Source organism: Tachysurus fulvidraco, chromosome 10, assembly GCF_022655615.1.
Source record: "Tachysurus fulvidraco isolate hzauxx_2018 chromosome 10, HZAU_PFXX_2.0, whole genome shotgun sequence".
Classification (NCBI taxonomy): domain Eukaryota; kingdom Metazoa; phylum Chordata; class Actinopteri; order Siluriformes; family Bagridae; genus Tachysurus; species Tachysurus fulvidraco.
This window is the reverse complement of record NC_062527.1, coordinates 17,045,081-17,068,976: the sequence shown is the minus strand read 5'-3', so window position 1 is coordinate 17,068,976 and position 23,896 is coordinate 17,045,081. Positions and strand designations below refer to the sequence as shown.

At 39.1% G+C, this 23,896-nt stretch overlaps 1 protein-coding gene across 5 annotated transcripts in view; it reads left to right on the top strand.

Moving 5' to 3' along the window:
• The window catches only part of stox2b (storkhead box 2b), a 60,147-nt gene that overhangs the window by 22,484 nt on the left and 13,767 nt on the right, over positions 1–23,896 (top strand). Inside the window, exon 1 of one of the 5 annotated variants that reach the window (XM_027165122.2) lies at positions 1,266–2,916. The exons of 2 other annotated variants lie outside the window; for them this stretch is intronic. In XM_027165122.2, the coding sequence (XP_027020923.1) occupies positions 2,739–2,916 (178 nt within the window). In that variant the 5' untranslated portion in view covers positions 1,266–2,738. Of the gene's footprint in view, positions 1–1,265; positions 2,917–18,440; positions 18,597–18,653; positions 18,882–23,896 lie in introns of those variants that run through there. 2 more of the 5 variants (XM_027165123.2, XM_027165124.2) reach the window with 2 other exon arrangements.

The window sequence follows — 23,896 nt, the reverse complement described above, 5'->3', positions numbered from 1 at the left end:
AAATTATACTCCGCCGTTAATTACCATGTTTACACATTCTTGTTTAATTTCATTTTTAAATGAGTCAATTTTTTTAAAAACATTTTTGAAAGACAGTTCAGGTTTGGGTCCCACTGGTCAAGACTCAACACAGCACAGAAGTGCCAGGGACGCTTAAGGTGAGTGGCATTGAGCTAGTGCAGGTTTTTCTCTTCCAGGATTGTGTGTGGATCAATTACAAGGCGCTGTAATGCAACACCTACCATCTGGGAAGCTTCAGATCTTACACTTCACTAAACTCGTATGCAGGACCGATTCTTGGTCAACATTAATTTGCATGACTAATTGGCAGCAGCTTTCTAGTTTTTTCTTCACATCTTTACTTTCTCAGAGATAGACAAGATATCTGTGGTGTTAATCGGCAATTGAAAGTTCTCACTTTAAATTCTGGAGTCATTCCTCGGTATAGACCGTGTCCTATGACTGTATGTGGTCGGTTGCCTTTTTTGAGGTTGCTTTTGATATGATACTGAAGACCATTCTGGAATTAAAGATGCTATACTGCTGAACAGAGACTGCCGATTGGACCGAAGATCGCGAGGTTGTAGAAGGTGTGGTTTAATATAGAATAATGAACTTTGACACATGGCTTACTGGAAAACCTTTAGTTCATTTCTACTCTGCCAATTGCTCAGAATAAGCAAGTACTCCATATGATTAATGGAAAGCTGCAGGAAGAGAGAGGGAAAGTTTCTGGTCCAGTAGAGTTACTTAATAACCACAGATTTATATAGCAGTCCATTTTAGAAAACCTCACACAGACTTCTTATGAAAAATACAACCATAAAATAGTAATTCATCACAAAATACTGCCATTTTCAATCAGCTGCATACAGTTCATGTTTCCCATTTATCTCAATCTAAACTTTGCATTTGTTTATGACTCGTCGGGATACGTCTGTCCTCTGGAAAAGATGGGATATTCTCAGGAGAATTACCAGGTTAACCGTAGCCTTTGTGTAACCAAATAAATATTGTCTTCTACTGATATTTTTTTCTGCCAATGTGTTCTGATATCTTGGTGAATTCTTGACTAAATAATTCAGTATGGGTTTGGATGTGTGTGGCTGAAGAGGGGAGAGCAGTATTTTCCCCTTCCCCCCTTCTTGCTCTCTGTCTCTCTAAGCCGATAGGCTGCTGTCAGAGAGTGATTGGCTGTGAGGGCTCCAGCAGCTGCACGAATGCGCTCCACTCTGGAGAGAATAGGAGGGAGGGAGCGAGCGAAAAAAGCCAAAGCGAGAGAAAGCAAGCGTCCTATATGCTGTTCTCTTTACTCCCTGCACCCAATACCGCCATTCCCTCTTTCATTTTGAGTTCGGATCTCTTTAATTACATTCCAGAGGATTTCGGTGTGCAGCAGCTGGCTTTTGGACCAAAGGAAGCTGCCAGGAATTGTGGACAACCCCTTAAAAAGGATAGACAGAATCAGAAGAAAAGAACAAAAGGGGAACCTAGCAGTGGATGGCACGGAATCTTGAATTGTTCTCCTTTTCTTTCATAGCGTCCGAGAACGTTTATTTTCTTCATGCTCTCCTCCCTGTTTTTGAAACTGTCAAGCTGTCAGTAGCTGCACACCGACAGACCATGTGTGCGTAAATAAAGCTCTGCGCTCTTATAGGCTGGGCATCAAGCCAGCAGTGGGACCCTGGAGGTGCAGCACTTTCAGAAGCACTGCCTGACTAGATCAACAAGTCTGACATGAGGCAGCTCATCTGAAAGGCATCCCACATAAAAAGCTACAAAACAGTGGTGTGTGTGCTGGAGATATTTGGAATGAGTGCGGCACCGAAACCGATGAGACGGCCTGGAGAACGAGAAGACGGGAGAGCATGTGTGGTTGGATGTACTGCGTTCGAATCGATTTCACCTGGCTGTGCCTCCAACTTCGTCCACATTTTGAAAGCCACACGTGCACGTGTCTTCTGGTGTAGCCTTTCCTGCAGGAATGTAACGTATCAGAACGATCTAAAGTGTAACTGAAGAGATTCAGTGTTCCTCTCGGACCGCAAGAAGACATCATGCTGACTCTTTGCTAAATTTTGATGTGATGATTTGTATTGGTTATTATTGCTGAAGAAACATTATTGTTGAAATGAAAGCTGCTGCTGCTGCTTGCCTCCGCAGATGCACCTTGTTTTTTTTTAAAGTCTAATCTGTTTTTAGTGGAATCCTTTGTGTTGGCCGTACTCCGCTACTGGAGCATAACTTTGCTGAATTAAGCTATTGTTTAAACTGAGAGTTCTGTCACGCTGCAGACATTCAGCTCCTACTGCACCCCCTGCAACCCCAAAACCAAGCAAGACCACCCCCTCCATCCCTCCCTCTCTTCCTCCCTGGTCCCTTCATCTGTCCCTACTTATCCTCCTAGACACCACCTCTTTTATCCTTATGGTCGAGAAGCTGAAGTGTGTGTATGTGTCTGTAAATCTGTGCATGCCTCTCCAAGCATGTGAAGCTGTATCTCTAAGCCTGGATTAGAAATCTAGAGGGTAGTGAGCAGCTGGTTATGTCTTTTCCGAATTAATGCCTGACCAGAAGGACAACTTGTTCTTGAGGATCGTTCAGATTTTCAGCAGTTTGCTTCAGCCACTCTGTATGTGGCACCCGAGGGAAAGGAGAGATCTTAAGCACCACTTCTTTTGAGACTAGCCATGTTGGGAGTGTGAGGCTCAGGAGTCAGGAGGAGGGGGTGAGCGGTCATGAAGAAAACACGCAGCACCACTCTACGCAGGGCCTGGCCTAGTTCAGACTTCTCTGACAGGGCCTCGGAACGCACCCGTTCCCGCAGCGAGAAGGACTACCGACTCTATAAGCACTACCCTAAACCCTTCATTACCCACTTAGTTTCCCATTCGCCCCGGATATACATGCCTACAGGTGGGTCTGCTTATGATGTTATACGATGCACATTGCTTCCTCTTCCAGGGAATGAATCAACCCTCATGATGTTCAAGACATAGTATATATCAGGCTGAGGCATTGCTGACTTAATCCAAATAATATACGTGTTCCTCATACTGTCTCTTAGAATTCTTTCATAAACCAGGGATCAGTAACTACTACAACACTGGAACTATTCTTATGTGTAGAGTGTTATCTGTTGATTGGGTATTTTTAGATTTAGAATTTTGCCTTTCAAGGCCATATGAGATACAAGTCACCTACTTTAGGAGTCTGTATTCCTTCTGTCAGTTACAGCATCTGCTGGTAAGGTGTTGTAATTAATAAAAGCTATTTACATGTTTGCTCTATGACCCAAAGCAAAAAATGTTTGCAAATTGATCCATAACTTGCTCATAAGTTTTAATGGTGTTCAATCTACACTAGATATATGATGATGCAACGTGTTGTCAGGAGGTTTTCCGTTGGACATTAGTAAAGAGTAGATCATTTTAACGCAGTTCCTTTGGTGAACAGGTTTTCTAAATAAAAGATGACTTCTGCAATTAAGACCCATTCAGTTTAAATGGACTGTTCTCTGGTTGAACCTTGTGGCCTTGTCTTAACCAGAAAACCTTTATTTCCAATACATGCGGGCTTTAATTTAACCCCCTCAGACACTACCCTGATCTTTCTACTGTTGTACTATGCACAAGCCAGATGAGCAGTCTGGAAATAAAAAAAAAAAAAGGTTCTGGCAGGTGGAAAACTCAATGTTATTTGATGTCTTTTCTGAGAAGAACTTTAGGAAAGGATGAGGCTTAAAATTGAGTCTATGCTTGATTTGCATGATGCAGCGGGTATCAATGAAGTTGACAACCCACTGCTCGGAGCCCAGAATATCCTGTGGTGTCCGCTCTCCAATGTACTGTACCACACGCTGACGCCGGAAATTCATTCGTTTCTTCCAACTTGTGCTCAATGTCAGCAGCAAGTGCATTGTGGCTCAGTATTTGGCAACCAGAGTCCTAGATGTCCAGCTCAAATATATGCATGGCAACATGAGAGCAGCTAGAGATAAGTTTGCTTTAGCATAGGGAAGGAGTGCCGAAGGGTTTTCAGCATCAGAGAGCACATTCAGTACAGAGAAAAACGCTGAATGAATGCACAGCCCGAGCTGCCAAGTTCACATTGTTTCAACAACTCTTCGTGTTTCCTAGCAACATTGAGGGTGAAAGGTTAAATTATGTGGCTATTATGGAAAATGAGTATGATTTGGTTTACAAAAGCCTAGCATGAGAGTAAATGACGGGGAAAACAGACCTGGGCCTGTTCCTGATGGACTGTTAATTTATAATGCTGTATACTTGCTTAACAACCCATAACTTCCTTACTAGCATTCAAAGTGAAAGGCTTGTGACTTGAAGCCAGTTTTGTTCTAGGACAAGTATATATAAATGCATGAATACATGATGTTTTCATATGACTCCTAAACGAGATGAAATATTAGTGGCCAACTCGAGGAGAAACAAAGTTGTTATTCTTATATAGCTATTCAAATAAAACCATGCAAACACTGAATTCTTGCTCATGGCATGACTTCAACATATTAAATCTGTCAGAATTTGTTCACATGGTTCTGTGGTGATGTTGCTGGTTTGGTAAACATATGGATTGTGACTTTTGCTTTGCTTCATGCCAAGAGGTTTCTGGCTCTAGTTGTATTAAGCAGTGACCACACAATCAGCAGCATTGTTGCGAGATCAGCAGTGCAAGCTTTGGGGTAGCACACAAGCTGTGACTAGGCTAAGCTCCATCATGTTCTTTGCCTTATAACTGTAATTATTCCATGGTTGTTGTTTTTTTTCACAGTTTTGCTTGTTTTTTTCTTTTTCTTTTTGTGTTTTCTACTTGTGCAGACAAGTGTCTTAAGAAAAAGTGATTTCTTGTCAAATCCTGGATGATAGGATCCCCAAACGGGTTTGACAATCTACCCTGACAGAACCTAGTTGCATCTCCTATACAATACACTCCTAATCTAAGATTGTTTCCAAGGATGGCTTCCCCTTGGAGTATGGCTCCTGTCAAGGTTTCTTCCTCATGTAATCTTTGGGAATTTTTTTCTTGCCTTCGTGGCTTACTCATCAGGGATCTAAATCTCCATACTGATTTCTGTAAACCTGTTTTGTGACAGTGTCTATTGTTCAAGCTATTCAAATAGAACTTCAGGAGTTTACTTTTGCAGAGCTTGAGTCCCCTCAGACGTCTTTCAGAGGAGATTTCAGAGCTGCAAATCTTTTGGATCTTGAGCTTGGAATTAAACATTGCCGGATGGCAGGTTTGTGTGATCAGAGCTAAGTTAAGATCTCTCAAAAATAGTCTGGGTTTTGACAACAGTATTCAAAGTAATGTTAATCTACAGTGATCTTCATGCTAGGATGGTTTTAGCAAAGCAGGCCTCAGCCAGTTAGGAAGTGCTGGATTCCAGATTAATGCGAAGAGTATTTGGGTTTCCATCCTGGTTGATATCTTGCAGCTTGATGAAATACAGCTTTAGAATCTCTATGTAATTATTTTGACTAACTTCTTTTGGCTCCGGCTCTTAGCAATGTTGTGGTGTACATTTCAAGTTTCACAAGCCTGAGTCTCCACTGTGCTATTCTAGCGAACAAAGAGTGTTCCAGTCTGAATGTATAACAGTTTCACTTGTTTTCATTTTCTGGTCATCGAGTTTTTGAGCTTGTGTTATCTTACCTGGCTATCACTCAAGCTAAAATTTATACAAAGAGGCGTTTTTGGAGAATGTCCCACATCCATTAGGAAGATTGACCGTGTCTGTGTGAGTGAGAGAATGAGAGAGAATGTATAAGTTGAGAACGCATTATTAATTCATGGCAGTAAGGAGGATGTCTGTGGTTGTGGTTGTGCAGACAGCCAGAGAAAGGTTCGTGAAGAAGGCCAGAGAAAGTTGAAGAAGGCCTGGAATGGTCACAGCCATTTCAGGAAAATTTCTTTCGGTCTGAAATTTTTGAGAGCCTTTTAAAAGTCTTTTAAGCATGACCCTATAAGGAGATCCCAAGTTTTCAAGGATGTGACGAGTCGCATGCACAAGTCAAGTCTCTCACTGACACAGAAGCCGGACATCTTCATAAAATACTTGCTTTGAGCAGTAATATATTTATTTTGTGAATATATAATTATTAGTGTTTCTTTTTTTTTAATTTTTTTTTTTACTTATCATTAATCATGTATTAAAGAGACTCATCTTTCATCTTTGTGGTTTCAGTAATGCACAGTAGAAGTGCTTTGTGAATTGAAGGGCAATCCCAAGCATTAGTAGCAGCCTGTCTGGGCCTGAAGTATTGAAGCATTTGGCTTTTCCCAGGCATTACAACAAAAAAAAAATTTGTCCATGCATCTGTGCAAATAATCGTATATGACTGAAAGCATCAGGTGAGCGGAATGTGTTCATTCATGCGCTCAGGAAAAAAATAATAATCATGAAAGCTTTGCATATTCCAGATCTATCAAAACATTTGTACATTTTAAGACAAGACGATACACGAGACTGACAGCTTGTGTCAATTTTTTTACCCCATTACTGTCTGCTCCATGTCAAACAAGCTTAAGACTGCATCTGACAGTCATAACAATGTTCTGAATGGTGAAAAGGTCTGTTTCTCTGGTTTCAGTCATCAGTGTTTCGTCTGCTGATGACAGTGTGTTAGCTTAGCACGCAGTAAAATCATCAGTGCTGAATTGAACCCTTATAGAGTTATACTGGAAGTAATTTAACCTCATGGTGGTGATGCTGTGTAGAGAGCTTGGCGTCAACCGCCAAACACGTTTTCACAGCTGAATCCTCACTGCGAGGATTTGGCTGGAATTCAGAGGAACCCGTCTTCGAACCTGTCTGATTGGTTGGCCTCGCCTGAACCCTTGGCTCATCATCTGTGATGTTTAAATGTCCATTTGAATTTTGGATCACACACGACATTTTCTGGGTCTTGTTCTTTTTCTTGTCACATTTTTTCCCCTTTCTTTTTCTCTCACCAGGTATAAATGAATAGAAAAGGAATTTTAGACCATTTTTATGATAACCACTGATAACATTTAGCTAGATCACAGCAACCATACATTAATTTAGTACTACTCGTTCCAAACAGGATTTTAGCCATGAAAATTTTGTTTTATGGGATAGAGCAATCATCTGAAAATACATTAAAGGTTTTATCAGTGTAAACAGGACACTTTTAAAGGTCGGATATGTTTTTCCAAGGGAAATCTATTCTGTTTCTTTTCATTAAACTGTAGGTTGACCTTCCAAACAAATTCCCTCATGGCATAAATTCATAGTACAATAATGTGATCACCGTCTGTGACAGAATATCTGGGTAAAAGCTGCTAGAAACCCATGACTTGTGTTCATTTAGAGTCTAAATATCTGAGTTTATTCTATTTTGTTACAGGCACCTGAAAAAAATAACAAAAATCTTCCACATGTTCAAAGCTGGAGAAAGATGTCTTGTCTAAAAAGATGTGGTTCTCTATGCTGGTTATTAACATTTGAGATGTATTATGAGCTGAAGGCAGCATAGTTTCACTGACAGGTTGATTACTGTCTGTTTGGAGTTTCCCCATGTCATCGTCCAGATGGGTTTGATCCAGGTTTGTAGGTTTCCCACATTTTAAAGACATCAGTAGGTTGATTGACCAAGATAAATTTAGTTTTAAGACGATGAAGGGGGCATATATGGGGAAGTGTTGGCTCAAAGGTGTACGTGTTGGACTACTGATCAGAAGGTCATGAGTTTGAATCGCGGGGCCATCAGGTTGCCACTCCTGGGGTCCCCGATCAAGGCCCTTAACCCAGCTGCTCAGCTGGCAATTGCATAAATGTAAATATCACACATGCAAAAGTGTGGTTAGAGGCGCTTGTGTCTACAGCCAAATCAAAGACCTTCTGATATTCAGAATAACTGCTCTCTTGCTCGAGAGATATTAGTTTAATACAACAGAAGAAGAAATTACTACAGGCATGTAGCATTTTGTAAATGAGAAATGTTCTAGTTATTTTTGCTCCGCTACTAAAAACGGATCATAAAAAAGCCACACCCACTTTTTAGCACATCGGATAGCACACTACACGAGCTAGCTCACAGTGTTTTCTTATATTTCTATTGAGAGGGCTTCCATTGATGTTGATGTTTCTTCCGACAAGCTATCATACGTCGAGTCAGAAAATAATATTTGACAATTTATCGTTTGTCATTTTATGTCACTAATTCAACTTGAGTAAATGTTTCAGATTGTGACATTCTATTTGTCCTGGCAATACAGATGCAGATGAGTGATGCACACATTAAAACCTACCTTTTACAATTACAGGAAATATAGGCACTCTTGGAACACAGCACCATGCAATTGCTATGCGTACTATAGTGGATCGGAACTGTTGTATATTATTAACCCAAACCTCATGTCACCCCCTTTATTGCTAGTTTGTGATTTTTAAATCCCTGGACTTCCAGAGAGCTGCTATTCACCCCTTGAGTAAACATCCTTAACCTCATCTGTATGCTTACATTGTATCGAGCGTCTCATCTATAAATCTCTTCAGATAAAAGCTTCTGCCAAACGAATAAATGTAAACGTACCCTTCAGGATAGTAAACCACCAGAATGCGTCTCCCTACCATGACCCGTCTTCACGTCCTGCAATCGACCGTAAATCATAATAAAAATGTATTGTATTGCTGTCAACATTTTACGACCCTCCTTCAATCTGCCATACTTCTCTCGGTCTTCCAGAATCCCTCTATAAACACTGATGCGTTCAGTGACAGCTTCACGGCCTGTCTTAGCCATACGCCTTCTGGCGCTTGCTTTGTCTCTGAGGTGAAACTCGCAGGCATGGTTTTACTTCTGTGGCCGTTCTTCTTTTAAGCACAACTTGGCTCATAAATATCTAATCTTTAGGGAAAGGAATAGTGCCATAAAAAAGCTATTTAATGCAGTCATGATTGTAATCACCTTTTTTTTTAATATGGATTGTTCAGCGCTTTCCCAGCATTGTTTACGTCCAGATTCTGATTCTTCTTTGATTATTCTCTGGTGTTCTAGCACATTGTAAATGTGTTTAATAATATATACGTGTATTTGGCATGATTAATGGCAGGGCTATTTTCATATACCAGTGATTCGTGAGCGCCTGCAGTTCGTCATTCCACTTCTTTATAAAATGCTGCATTACAGGTTACGGTCCTCTAGCGATGGGAAACTTCTGTGAACTGGTACAGCTTGAGATTTACATAATGACTCATTTGCAAGCCTCTTAATCATTTTCAGTATCTGAATATTTGTTGTAGTTGGCTTTGAACTTTTTGCAGGATGAAAAATTGTATGCAGATTTGCAGAGAAGCCTGAAAGACTCAGCAGAGTCTCTTTGTGCTATCCAGGATAATTATGTTTTGGCTCAGATCCCACCATGCTTTTGGAGGAATATCAAAGTGTAGCGACTGCACATGCATGAAATATTCTCATGCTTAAATGAAATTAGGTTTCTCTTTATTTGCTGTTTTGCCTCAAGCTTGACACAAACAGGCAAGGTGCACAAACCTCTTGCTGTTCAGTTTGCTTTAACATCTTTATTGACATTAAAGTGTTTCTTACATCTTACTTATTGTCAGGAATTCAGAGAATCGAGACCTTAAACAAGTAGATGATGCCACATCATACTATATGACCTCACTGTCTACTTTAATACAGACACCTGTATCCCTGATTATTCATGCAGTTATTTAGTCAGTTAATGTTCATATAAAACCTTTAAGTGTACTAAAACTGCACTCTCGTCTACTTTGACTGTGACCTGGTTGTCATCAGAAATGGGATAAAACAAACAAAAAACCTATAATTATTTCAAACCTTGCATTGCAATTTATAAAACGTATAAGTAAAAATATGCCATCATAATTTTATATATATATATAAAATCCTAAATTTTCCTTCCTGGAAATTTTCCTTCCTTGAATCTCTTACAAGAAACAACAATGATCTTTTCATCAGGAATATTATTTGTTCAGGAAAGTCATACATTATTTTAAATAAAAATGTATCTTTCATTTAAATGGTCAAAATAAGTGGATATACAAAATATACAAAATAAGTATTTTGTATATAGCACTTTCTATGTAGGATTTATCTAGGAAAAAAATACTACTAGGTTTGTACAAGACACCGTATGGATATTGGTGATGTGATGATTATTTGAAGGACACTGTGATCAAGAAATCCCTTGGTCTTTGTTGAGGATCCTGGATTTTATAAGCTAATAGAGTATATTGATTGTTCTTACAGTGTCTAATAGATGCTAATGTCCAGCATGGTTGCAGTTTATGTTCATGTTTAGGAGCTCCTGGCTATAGATATTTCAACCTCCACATGATCACTACAAAAAAATAGAATTTTTAGTATTGAATTATAAGAATCAGTATTGAAAATTTCCAGTGAGCATTGTATAAAGCTTCTGCTTTAGCATTGTTTAAAGCTTCTGCTTTAGCATTGTTTAGATTTCCATGCTTACTGTTGGGCTGCTTAGCCAGTTTCATTTTGTTTTGAATTTCATAAAGATATTTGTCATCTGTTTAAAAGACTTTGATGCTTTGGTTGGTTGGAGGTTTGTCTGTGGACAGAAATGTTCATCCTAGTTTTTCTTTTCAACATGTGATTAAAAAACTAAAACATAGATGCTAGTAAGCTGGAGCTGTTGGTGCTTGCTGCTGTGAAAGGGGTTTTAGGACATGTTGATTCAGGTGGGGAAAAAAAGGCAGAAAATGTAAATTAAATAAAAATTTTCCTAGATTTTCCTTTAACCATTATTTTAATTATTCCGGTATTTAAATAATTCTATTATTTTTAATAATGATTGCTGTTATGTATGGTCAGAAGCTCTTAGGCTGCTCTTTGTTTGCAGTGTTAGCATGCTAACACTGATTTAAAAAAAAAAATTACTGGATGCTTTGATTTTCATTTGATTTTGAAATATTTAAAAGTAAAAATGACACATAATAAGCAAGCACACGACAATTAGACTTTGTGCCGTCATTATTCAGCTCTTTGTAAAAATCATAAGTAATATTTTTAAAGTTTCAATTTAGCAATTCTTTGTTTAACATTTTATCATAGCTAGCTGTTCATATGTGAGGTGATTGTCTATTGGCCTACATCAGACTGTCTGTCTCTAGGTTCGACTTTTTAAACAAGCATCGCTGCTTATTTTTCACGTGTTGCTATCCTTCTGTGCCTGTTCACTCTAAGTCCTTCCTTTTGTATCTCACGATGAATAACACTAGCTGGGTGATGGGTACTGAAAGTGTCCTTGTGAACGCAGCCTTATTTATTTATTTAACGTTGCTTTTATTCTGTCACACACTGTCTTGTGTCTTCTTTTGACACTGCAGCCCTCATGCGCTCAGAGCAGGGCATGCTGGGATTGAAATGAACTCGTTAACCTATGGCTGGCCCTCAGCTTCCTGATGCAACATTATTCACTGTGTAGAAACACACACACACACACACACACACACACACACACACACACACACACACACACACAGACTGTGCATTATAACTCTGCTCAGATTAACCCAAAATGCCCTCTCTATTCTTTCTAGCTTTTCTTCTTAGCTCTCTGTGTCTCGCTGCAACCCTGGGAGAATATTTATGACTACAAAACAGAAGCCATGAATGTAAATTTTTTTAAGCCAGTAATTAATTTACCAGTTTAACAACATTTTTCCCCATGAAGACTCTCTTAGCACACTGAGCCACTCTGCACAGATGGGGGTGGTGTTTATTTGTGCTATTTTTATCCTTTAGCACCTAATAAGTGACGATGAGGACACACTGTGTCTAAGCTTAGGTAACTTTTCCATTGCCAACTCTAGTTAGCTTTGATGTAACCATGTAAAAAATAGAAATACTGCGCGAGTGTGTGTAATGTATTTGTATTGGATAGCAGTGGTGCTATGTTGTATGCCAATGATGCATATTTTTAAAAAATCTATACCATATCAATGAAGCACTCATTGTTTTTTAGAAATAGAAGCAGAAATGAAATAGAATAGGTCACAGAATTAACAAAATCAAGGAATCATGGTCATAATTTGCATCGTCACAATTAATAATTTGGTGATTTCACACAGATAATATGACAAAATGAGTAATATCAATGAATTATCAATAATTAGCATGATCTCACAGAAGTTGTAATAAAAAGAAATTAGCAATATTTCAATTAGCAATCTCAGAGATGTAGTAATATCATAATATTAGCAATATCACGCAGTTAGCAATCTCATGCAATTAATAAAGGATTAGCAATGTTGCAGAATCAGCAGTGGACAAAAGTGCAGGATTAACTGTGCCACAAAATTATTGATAACTAGCAATGTCGCAGCATTAGCAAAGTCACGAGAGAGAAATGAACAATGTCAAATGACCAATGTCATAAAAGTGCTATTTACTAAACGTGCAAGGAAATTAAGGTAACAATTCCTGTAGTGTGAGCTATGATCAGGACTTGAACCAGCATGGCACTAGAGAAGCAATAAATATACGCCTAATTTGTCTGAATAATTCTTGTTTTATTACCCACTGGAAGGAAAACAGCCTGCATTTGCAGACTAAAAGTATTCCAGTTTTGTGGGGAAGCCATACCTTGTTGTCTAGCAGATCAGAGGAATGGATATAGTGCTAATTTTCACCAGTTTTTTGGAAAGTGGATAAAATCTTGTGCAAAACTGTCCAGTCAATTTAGTAATCAATCAAGTCAATCAAGTTTAGTACATTAAATGCCTAACTAGCTAACAGCTAAAATGACATGGGATGTTGCACAGCTTATGTTGTGTTTATCTACTGCATAGAATTCTGATCATGACCTAACATGTGACCGTATGGTTTTTGGCTGGTGTCCTTTTTATTTTTCAGCTTGTCAGTGGTTATGGCATTTTTATTAGACGTTTGACTACACTTTATGAAATCATTTGGATAGAAATGTCACTTGTGGGGTTACATAAACTGCCCTGAGTTGTTTTTCTTTATTATTCTTTGGATGTTTAAAAAAAATAATAGTAATATATTAACCCTGCTGTATCAGGAAAGATCTGAGAAACCGCTTGTTTTTTCTTTTATTGAGACAGATGCTTGTGCTTCGATTAAACAAATTCAGGTATGTGTGTGTGTGTGTGTGTGTGTGTGTGTGTGTGTGTGTGTGTGTGTGTGTGTGTGTGTGTGTGTGTGTGTGTGTGTGTGTGTGGGCACTGCTGAGTTTCTGATCATGTGTTTGTGTATTTTAGTGCTTGTTATTGTTGTTCTGAGAATTAGCAAGCATAACTCTCGACATTTTACGGCCCGTCCTACTTTTTATTGCCACACGGTTTTCCCTCTCACGCCCTTTTTACTTTTTCTCTTGACAGATTAATCACTTCTCAGGTAGGAAGCAAATCTAGTCGGTTTCTAAAGTAATATTTTTTACGCTGCTAGATTTTAATAGTCCTGTTGTCAATTGCAACAGTTAGTGCTTGGCGTTGTGTGTTGCCGTCAGGTTTCCATAGCGTGTCTGCATAGTGAGCTGATTTAAATGATAAAGCAGAACCAGATGATGAGTGTATATACTGAAGCCTGAGCTCAGGGTTTCACTGCAGATAATGTGATCATTTTGTAACAGTTTTGTTATCTTGCTCTATGCTGCAGCATGAAATGTATTGGGAAATATGTAAGAGTTGCTGTTATGTTGGAGCGTCTGTGTAGTGACTTGAAGTGTTTTTCTCTAAAGTGCTTTTACTATGTTGACTTTATTCTCAAATCTTGTCAAGTGGTTAAAGGAGACGCATTCTTTGTGCCTAAACGTGTCTTCAGGTCATCTTAATATCTTAAAACCAACAGAGATTGTCAGTGAATGGAAGTTATAAGTGAAAGAATATCCAAGAACTCTCTAAATAGATCAAGGACTTCTAGGACCAAATCTTCAGAATAGACAGACACATTGCCCCAAGTGTCAAGGTTTGATGCAGTTTTCTTAAGTAAGTATGAAACTAGGTTTCTGAAAACAACATTTGGAAACAAAACTTGAAAATGTGGTCATGACCCCAAGACAAGACAATGCCACATCTAAGCTTTTTCAGTGAGCAAAAATAGTCACTTAATGTCTCTGTGTGCACTTGGGAATTGATCATTTAGACTGAAAGTGTTTGGTTGAACTTATTCTTTTATTGAGCCATTGATCATTTTTAGCTTCTTGATCTAATATCTGCCATCTGATCCCACAACCAGTCATTCATATGTTGTCCAGGGTCCATTACAAGCTTGTGTGCATTTTGTACCCATGTTCGATTAAAAGCTCTGTCCACTAGGGGGCAGGTCAGGGTCCAGATATTTCTCTCAAGCACTCCAATAGCTGAAATTTACTTTGGCGACTTGCTCAACAGTGAAGAAGGTAGAAGTCAAGGAGGATATGATGTGTTCGTGAAAATAGCAGCCCAATGGTTTGTGTTTATTTAGGCTTTCACTGATTTTTACATATTTCACTGATACATTTCCGTACAAGGCCTTTGGCCGACGCCCTTACCCAGAGCAACTTAGTTTTTTTTTTCTCTTTGTTTCCTTTTTTAATACAACTGTGCAGTTAAGGGTTAAAGGCCTTGCTCAAGGGCTCATTTATAATCTGTATGAAGTTGCATATTAGTTCCAATGTTATTGAAGTTCCCCTGAACCAATATGCACATTATAGTGCAAAATATTTGTATCATTATAGGAAAACATCCCAACTAATGCATATTTATCTTTGTTAAATAACGCAGAAAAAGAAGCAAATCTCTTTATTAGAATTGTATTATGTCAACTGTCCTTTGAACTATGAACTGAGGATCATATGCTTCCATATAAACCTGTGATTTAAATTAAACTATCATCATGATATGGTAGCATTTATCCTTCTGTAGCATTTATCCTTCTGTAGCATTTATCCTTCATCCCAGGGGACCTGCGGCACAATGCGGGGACACATTTGGATGCACCTGGTCATGCATACCCATTCACACACTGTGGACAATTTAGTGGACAGCCTGTAGACTAGGGGATCTAACTGAAGGGAGAAGATGCAAACTCCAGGCACAACAGGGCAGAGGTGGGAATGCAACCCCCATACCCCAAAATAATGTATGATGATGTCTGGTTAAGAAGATAATTAAAAGTGTTCTGGCAGGAAATTGCTAGACCTTTATTCTCCTAAGACTTGGGATATAGTTGTTTTCTGTAATAATTCCACAAAATCTAGAGCTCTATCTGATTAAAGTAGCTAATAGTTGATCAAACACAAAACTCAAGTCTTTATATACCGGATGATTTAGACTTTTCTATTAATTTATTCTTCTTGAGTGTAATCAGTACTCAAGCTCATCCTCCTCCCACCTTGCATGCAGCTTTGAGGTTTGTTAAAGCCCAACACTCTGTTAACTCCAGAGGGAGGTTGTGATCACGCAGGCGTGCGGTGGCCCTACAGACGCTCTCGCTTGCTAGGTGATTTGTTGAAGCAGCACCTGCTCTGTGTTTTCACACATCAGGAGGTAACGACCTGAAGTGCAGAGAGTGCAGGAAGAGCGCATGCTCAGCATGCCGAGGATTTCCCTGCTGTAACACGCTGTCAGCCATGATGGATTGGAGGCCCACCACTTGGTCCTTTTGGACCACTTGATGCCATTTAAGTAGTTTGAATTTAGAAAATTGATGGTTAACCTTTTTGTCTGGATTTTAGTACGCATGGTACGTTTTCTCAAGAGATAGTTTAGGTTCCTTATATTTCTTTGCATTCCATACACATGTCCCGACTTCTTGTTATAAAATTACTAATAATTTACAGCCAGCCATGTTTCCGAAGAAATTATGCAAGATTACTCTTTATTACTCTTTACTCTTGATTGCGCAGTTTACAAACAGCCTTCCATATATCAACATTATCAGCATGCTTCTGTTAAAAGTCTGTGAACTCTAATCAGCCTGTTTGTATTTGAAGTTAATTACAGTAATGAACACAACGGCTGTAGTATTGTCATTAAGAAACTGGCCTGTCTTGTAATTTAAGTTTCCTGATTGTTGGCTCTACTCCCTTTTTTGTGGGGGAACCAGGCGTGGGAGCAGAAAACCTGTGTGTGTGTGTGTGTGTGTGTGTGTGTGTGTGTGTGTGTGTGTGTGTGTGTGTGTGTGTGTGTGTGTGTGTGTGTGTGTGTGTGTGTGGTGAGGCTAAGCAACATAGCCATCTGAATAAACCAGAGGACCTTTGTCACTTAGCGTCTTTTTAGATGATCTGCCCATCCCCCACTCGCATACATCACCCCCTCAGCCACACACACACACACACACACACACACACAATCCACCTCTCACAAGCCATTGTCACCTTAACAGCTTTACTACAGTCCCTTTGCTGTCCAACTTTTTGAGAAACTGAATTTTAAGCTCCTTTAGTGACATTATCTTTAGTGTTTGAACAGATATTAGCGACCATGCTATACTCAGTACAGCTCTCCAGCAGCTAGTTACACTTGGGTCAACTCAACACAAATGAGTAAAAGCCTGACTGACAACAATAGTGATAAATAATTGATTGTTGAGGTCACAGGGTCATGCGAGTGAAAGTCAGTGGCCAATTGCTGAGCACCATTGTCACTTTTTTGCTCTTCATTTTAAACTCTCTTCTTGGTGACATTTACAAGTAACAAAAGTGAGCTCCTCTATCCCTAACCATTTTTAACCACAAGTTTAACTCCTGTTTGATATGTTGATGCATAAATTGTTCATTTGTGATTCTATACCTGAATGCATCTTTTTTTTTCTTTCTATACTAACTCGTATCGATTTCCATTCTGATAGACCTCTGTGCTAACTCTTACTACTAATTATCTTCAGAAAATCTTCCTACATCGTAACACATTTTTTAAAATGAAAACAATCGTGAAGATTCACTGAATTTACGATATGACGTCTGGTGACTTTCTGAGCACACTTTAGCTACTTTCAACCACCAAAAACACACAGATGTATCTGTATGTCTATTGCATTATGGGTATTTTTAGTTTGGTTAGTATCCTGTAGACCCAAACCCAAATAAAGACTGTTTTAATGACTTGACTCTTCACTGTCCAATATTACAGCAGCAACAGAAAATACAGGGCGAAAAATTCAGCTCTAACAAATACACGTTAAGAGAAATGTGCAAAAATAGCAATAGCATTGACTGTAATGAACCGCATTAGCTCTTTCTCAACATCCTACTGTACATATTTAACTACAACTAAACTACAAAGTACACACCAGCTCCAGAGAAAAACAAATAGGAGGAAGATCACTAGCTTGCATAATTGTGCCAAGCTGAATGATTAAAAAGCGATTGTAGATCTTGTAAAACTGATGCTTTTAGAAAACCGGGTCTTCAATAACTGCAAGAAATTAGAAAATATCTTGCATGAAAATGCCTTTCATTTGACATTATTAATAAGTCTGTAACTTGAGACTGTCATTTATTTTGTATAAGCCATAGAATAAGAAGAATGTCCCTTTCTTAAGCAAGAAAAATCCCAATCTCAAGAAAACAAAATCTGGATCTAATCCAGATCAGGTTTATTGTACTATAGGAGAAAGAAATGTGTTCTTAACACTGATAGTTAGCTCTTTTACATTACTGGGATACACAGGAACATTACTAAGGTGTCGTAGCCACAAAAATCCCAAATGGTCTTCTTATTTAAGCTCTAGGCACACAACATAATCCAGGTTTTTTTTGGACTCGGGACAGTTTAGGGCTTAGGTAATTGTTTACGGAAGAGTTGGATGGTTTTTTTTAGACAGTGGCTGGTTCTGTGGTCTGGATTGAGGTTGGATGTTCATTCAACCACTGAGATTTTATCATCACATTTTAATAGTATCATGATGAGCACAGATCAGAATATATTTTACAGAATTTACAGGAAGTCCTCTTCTTTGAGTGTGGTGTCTAAAATCGATCATTCTCCCTTTTTCACCATTTTTGCAGACTAGTAAAATATAGATGGATTGATTTTAAATACATAATAAATTTGTATCCTTTTGGTTTTCTAGTTATTAAAGAGCTTTTTTGTTGTTGTTTTTTTTTTTTTTACTTCTGACAAAATTCTGATCTGTAAATCCGGCAAACAATTAATGCACAGCTCGGTATGTACTTATTTATACCGCTCGGAATTCTGAATTTCTCTATCCCAAAGAGATTATTCATTCTTTATCTTCGAATGGTCCTGGGGAAAACTGAGAGGTGCCAAACAGGAAGTAAAGGAAGCAGCCTGAGATATGAACCAAGAGGAAGATGTGGCTCAGTGGAAACGTTGCCATAACTACCTTCTGGTGAAGCCCTGCCCACTAGCTTGAGTGTCAGTGGGCAATTCAGCAGGAGTGAGTGATAAAGGAGGAGGAGGGGTTAAGAGGGAATGAGTTAAGTCACAATGTGATTGGTCACACCTCCTCTGCCTTTGTGTGGAGTGAAGCATGTTGGGTAAGGAGCCCTGGCCGACCAAATGCTCACTCGAGGTTGGGAAGAAGCTGGAAGGCTGTGTTTGGATTAGGAGCTAAAGCTACAGAGTAAACAGCAAGGTAGAGAAGCTTCTTTATTTTCTTTCTCTGGCTCATGGTTGTGTGTTGTAGTGCTCCAGGGCATATCCGGGAGGAGGAATCAGGAGCCGTGTCGTCAGAATCACAAAAGCAGGGGGTGGGGTTGAACCGGGAGATGTGTGGACAAAGAAGCCTGGCTGAACAGGATTGTTTACTGCCGTGTGAGCGTCTCCTCCACTTCTGCTGAATGGCGGAGAATTCCAGAGCCAATTCAGTGATGGCTGAAGGACAGCTGCGAGTACTGAACGGGAAAACGTGTCTATCAAGGTCTCCTCTCTCTCTCTCTCTCTCTCTCTCTCTCTCTCTCTCTCTCTCTCTCTCTCTCTCTCTCTCTCTCTCTCATATTTCTCAAACTGCATTTCCTGCAGTTCATGCTTTCCGTAGCAAACCCTTGTCTTTTAGCTGTATGTGTGTGTATGCAGAAGGATCCCTCATTAAAAGGTTACGATTGTCTCAGCGGAGCTTGTTGATGCAGTTGTTGTGTGAGAAGATGGGCAGGAAGAATTTATGGCATTAATGGATACGTTGTCATTAAAATGGCATTCATAACTGTTTGAACTCCCTCTGCAGCTGTTCTTCTGTCCCCTTCACCCACCCAGGAGAAAGAAGCAGGACAGAATAAAAAATGTCTGCTAGGCCCTCTCTCTCTCTCTCTCTCTCTCTCTCTCTCTCTCTCTCTCTCTCTCTCTCTCTCCCTCTCTCTCTCTCTCTGTGTCTGTCTGTCTATCTCTCTGAGACTCCATGTAATTCACACTCTGTGCTTTCTAAGGTGTCTTTACTTACCTTGGCTCTTATTGCATCAGGATTGAGGGGTGTGTGTGTGTGTGTGTGTGTGTGTGTGTGTGTGTGTTTGATCTGTGAATGGTCTAGGAAGTCAGATAGGATCTAGGTTTCCCATTTGACTTGCTGTCTCAGAAACTGCTTTTTAGATTTGATTGAAAACATTAGAGAAAAATAACTCGAACCGTATTATTATGTCTGCAGTAAGATGTAATTCTGGTCATGTTAGGAATCAAAAACGGAAATGATTTTTGCCCTAGTGAACCAGTGAGGTGCTTTAGGTATATAGCATGTGATGTGTAACAGGCCTGTTGTGTAAATTATAAAAATACATGTTAATCTAAAATGTCAGGTTGGATTTTTTTTTTACTTACTTTTTCACATCTTTAACTTTTATACATACAGTATAAATCGGAGGAATATGCAACGATGGGCTGTTTGTTATGGGAAAGTGTTTTGTAATGCAGAATTACCGTCACAATTTGTCAATGATTTACGATTACAGATCATACTTTTTATCCGTTTCGAGTTATCTTTAAAACCTTCATGCTGTTATCACTTCTGTTGTAGCAGCGACAAACATTTGAACCATCACCAGTCGCTCTTAAAGATAAGAAAAAATGCAGAAATGAGAGCGTGCAATGGGTGCAGTCTGAATACTACACAGTCTGTGAAATGTAATGTTATAAACCATAAACCTCAGAAAAGCTCATCATATCAGCAATTACACACTGTTTTTGACCAATCAGAATTCAGCATTCTGAAGCACTGTAATATAAAATGTGTTATAAAAAAAATCCTTCAAAAAATTCAACATTACTTATTTTTAACACTATAACACCAAGGTAAGATTTTATTATTAGGAATCTTAAGCTGCTACTTGTGATTCTTTACCTGCTGTTTGCGGAGCTGTGGATGGATTGTGTCCTGAATAACTTGTAAATCAATCTGGATAAAAGCAAACACTATTCTAATTTGTATCAAATCCTGGCAAGAGACTCAACATAGTAAGATGTGCATGTTCCTTAGCAGGTTTTATCTTTCTCTGTCTGTGTCTACTGTAATGCATCGAGCCGATCGTTTCCTGTCACCACCTGAGACTTTGCTGAGCCTCGACAACCTTGTGTACTTTTCCACTGGCATGGTGCAGATCCTCGTCCCTGAGGCAGTTCCTAATCAGAAAACTTTCTATATATTTTCCACTGCCAACGAGAACCAGTGTTGTCAAGGGGATTCACAGAGATATGGTTTCCTCACCACGATACCAACCTGAGGAACTTAACGTAATACAGGTCTGGGGAAATGTTATGATAGTGATGAACATGTGGCCTGGGTAATAAATGAGCTTGTTACTGACATGAAACAAGAGGTAAATGTATAGCAGAGCAAAGTAAAAACATGGATCTCCTTAGAATCTGTCTGGAAGTTGAAAATAAATAAATAAATAAGCACGACGATTAAGATTTCAAATTTTGTTTGTCACAGACTGTTATATACAGTATACAGCTTGCAGTGAAATAAAAAAAATCTGCCCACTTTAATTATAATAAAAATCAATAACAAAACTTTAGATCTCGATGCAAATTTCTCAAGAAATAATAAGTAGTGACAGAATGTGACGTGTAGTAAGTTACGTGTTTTTACGTAGTAGTTATATAACATGTAGTTAGAGTAAGTGCAGTGTGCAGGATGACCGTGTAGTAAAGGAGTCTTTATAGAGTCGTAATGGAGCTGGAAGGTGGATGTGTCTGTGTTAAGGAGTCTAGACTTAAGGAATAAACATCGTGTCAGTGTAAATCTGGTGGTATCTACGTATATCTGGTATCTGGTGTTCCCTTCTATTCAGTACTTTTCTGATAATAAATACTGGGTAAATCCACCCGCATTGTAACCACAACAGCTATAGAAGTTACGGAAAACGATTCATAAATCGTAGAGCGTCGGATTAAAACAGAGCCGTTTTGGTGTTTGATGTACGTTTCATGTCCATCTGTGCGTGAAAGCCGATAAAGCCCCGGGTTCTAGGCTAAGTCCTTCAGTTCAGGAAATGAGAACGAAAACGCTGACGTGCAGACAGAGAAGTTTGTCTCTTACATCACAGAGCAGTGTAATCGTGAGACGACGTATTTGACACCATCACAGTCAAAGTTTATTTTTCTCACTAGTTTAAATAAATAACTTTTACACCCTTGTTATAGTTGATATCCTCCTGATTGCACGCATGTGTAAATGAAGTAAACTGGATTTTTTTTTTCTAATTCATTTTCATTCAACTTTAGTGTCATTTCTAAAGTCACAGCACCTTCATAATGTTACATTTCCTTTTTTGTTCAGTTTCTAAGCTGGGAATAAAAGCCACCTTTTATTTTGGGGAAAAGATTATATTTCAGAACATCCAGAAACCCTGCACCTAGTAATGTTGCCAGGGATTTTTCATTGACCTGAGCAGCTTCTGAATAGATCTTTTTCTGGAAGTCTGGAGGTTGGATGGATGTTGGACATTCCTTCGAGTAATTGTGTCTTTTAAACCATTAAGCTTTATTTTCAGATCATTTACTTGTACCTAATTCTCTGACATTCTACTATTTCACAATAAATCCTTTTTTTTTTTTAACTTGTGATGTTACGACACATTTGGACACCAGTAATCTAACGTCTGTGCAAAAATAACAGAGATTTATTTATGCAAGTTATACAACACTTGGGATATACTTGTATAAAAAAAATCATTGATGGTGATGAGGTTTTACTCCTCTTATACCACAACGAGCATTTCTGACATATTTTAAACCTTAAAGAATAGCTCATGATTTTTTTCATAAGCCATTTTTAGTTACTTCTAATGCTGTGGAGCAGCTACAAAATGAGGCTCCTGTTACCACATGTTGTATCTTAAAGGACAGTTTTTCATGTTACTGTGAAACCACAAGACACAAAAAGCTTTTCATTTGGCAAAAAAACATGAAAACAGAATGCTAACCCCTGAGATGCCTAAACAAGATCGTCTTTCTCCTAGTTTCACTGTATGAATGATGTACACTCTTCTAGTTTAAGTAACAATATTATTGTTGTTTTTATTAGACCATTACCATTACAAATCCCTTGGTCATAACAGGAGCTCTATGTGTTCTCTGCTAACGTGGGCTTTTCAGGCTAATCGGCTTAGCTTTTCTTCTAGCTCTTCTTTGGCCAATAGAGTGCTTAAACTAGGCAGTTCTGTTACTTCACCTGTGTGAAAAGAATCACCCGTATACTAAAGCCTGAGTTAACTAACAACTCAGCTATGTGTGCCAGGCATTATTTACCTGTTGCCATCTTAATTACCTGCATTGGAGCCCAGAATAAATGAGTTCATTCATTCATTCATTTTCTACCGCTTATCCGAACTTCTCAAGTCACGGGGAGCCTGTGCCTATCTCAGGCGTCATCGGGCATCAAGGCAGGATACACCCTGGACGGAGTGCCAACCCATCGCAGGGCACACACTCTCATTCACTCACGCAGTCGTCAAACACTACGGACAATTTTCCAGAGATGCCAATCAACCTACCATGCATGTCTTTGGGCCAGGGGAGGAAACCGGAGTACCCGGAGGAAACCCTCGAGGCACGGGGAGAACATGCAAACTCCACACACACAAGGTGGAGGTGGGAATCGAACCCCCAACCCTGGAGGTGTGAGGCAAACGTGCTAACCCCTAAGCCACCGTGCAGAATGACCTAGCTAAAAATGTGGGGTGACACGATCACTTGGTAGAATGCACAAAACCTAGAGCGGTGTATATGTATGTGTTAGATCAGCACTTTGTCATCTTCAACAAATGGATATGTTGAACTATTTGATATGGACAACGGGGCTAAGAGAGCCTTTTTAAAGTTTACACACTTATTCATGACAATGATGCTGTGATTTTGCCAATATGACTCATAAACCATGGTGGGAAAAATCTTTGGTTGATAAACAGAGTCTATACACAATGTTCCACTGGTGAGTTAGACAGCATGTGCAGCCATGACTCATTCACCTCTTATTCATTTTGTTCATTTAGTCATTGTTTAGTAATTGGGGATTTATTATTCAGTGCAAAACATTTGTTTAACCAGACTGGACACGCTGTACATTTTCATCACAAGCAGCCAGCTTTCTGATGTTATTTCTCCCGTTTTTTTTCTTCCATGAACTCATTGCACACTTGGTCATGCGGTATTTCTCTGGTCACTGGGCAGCAAAGGCTTTTGAGCTGCAGACAAACTGATCATATGCAATAAATTCTTACAGTATTTTTCGCACTATAAGGCGCACCTAAAAGCATTAAATTTTCTCAAAAATCGGCCGTGCGGCTAATAATCCGGTGCGCCTTATGTGTGCACGGAGTTCCTAAAATCTGTAAAAATGTTGTTGTGCGCCTTTGGTAAGCGCTCTGCTTGATTGACTGTAGGACCTTTTCCAGCTGACACAGGAAAGTAATACATACACTACGTACACTGGCAGCGATAAACCAA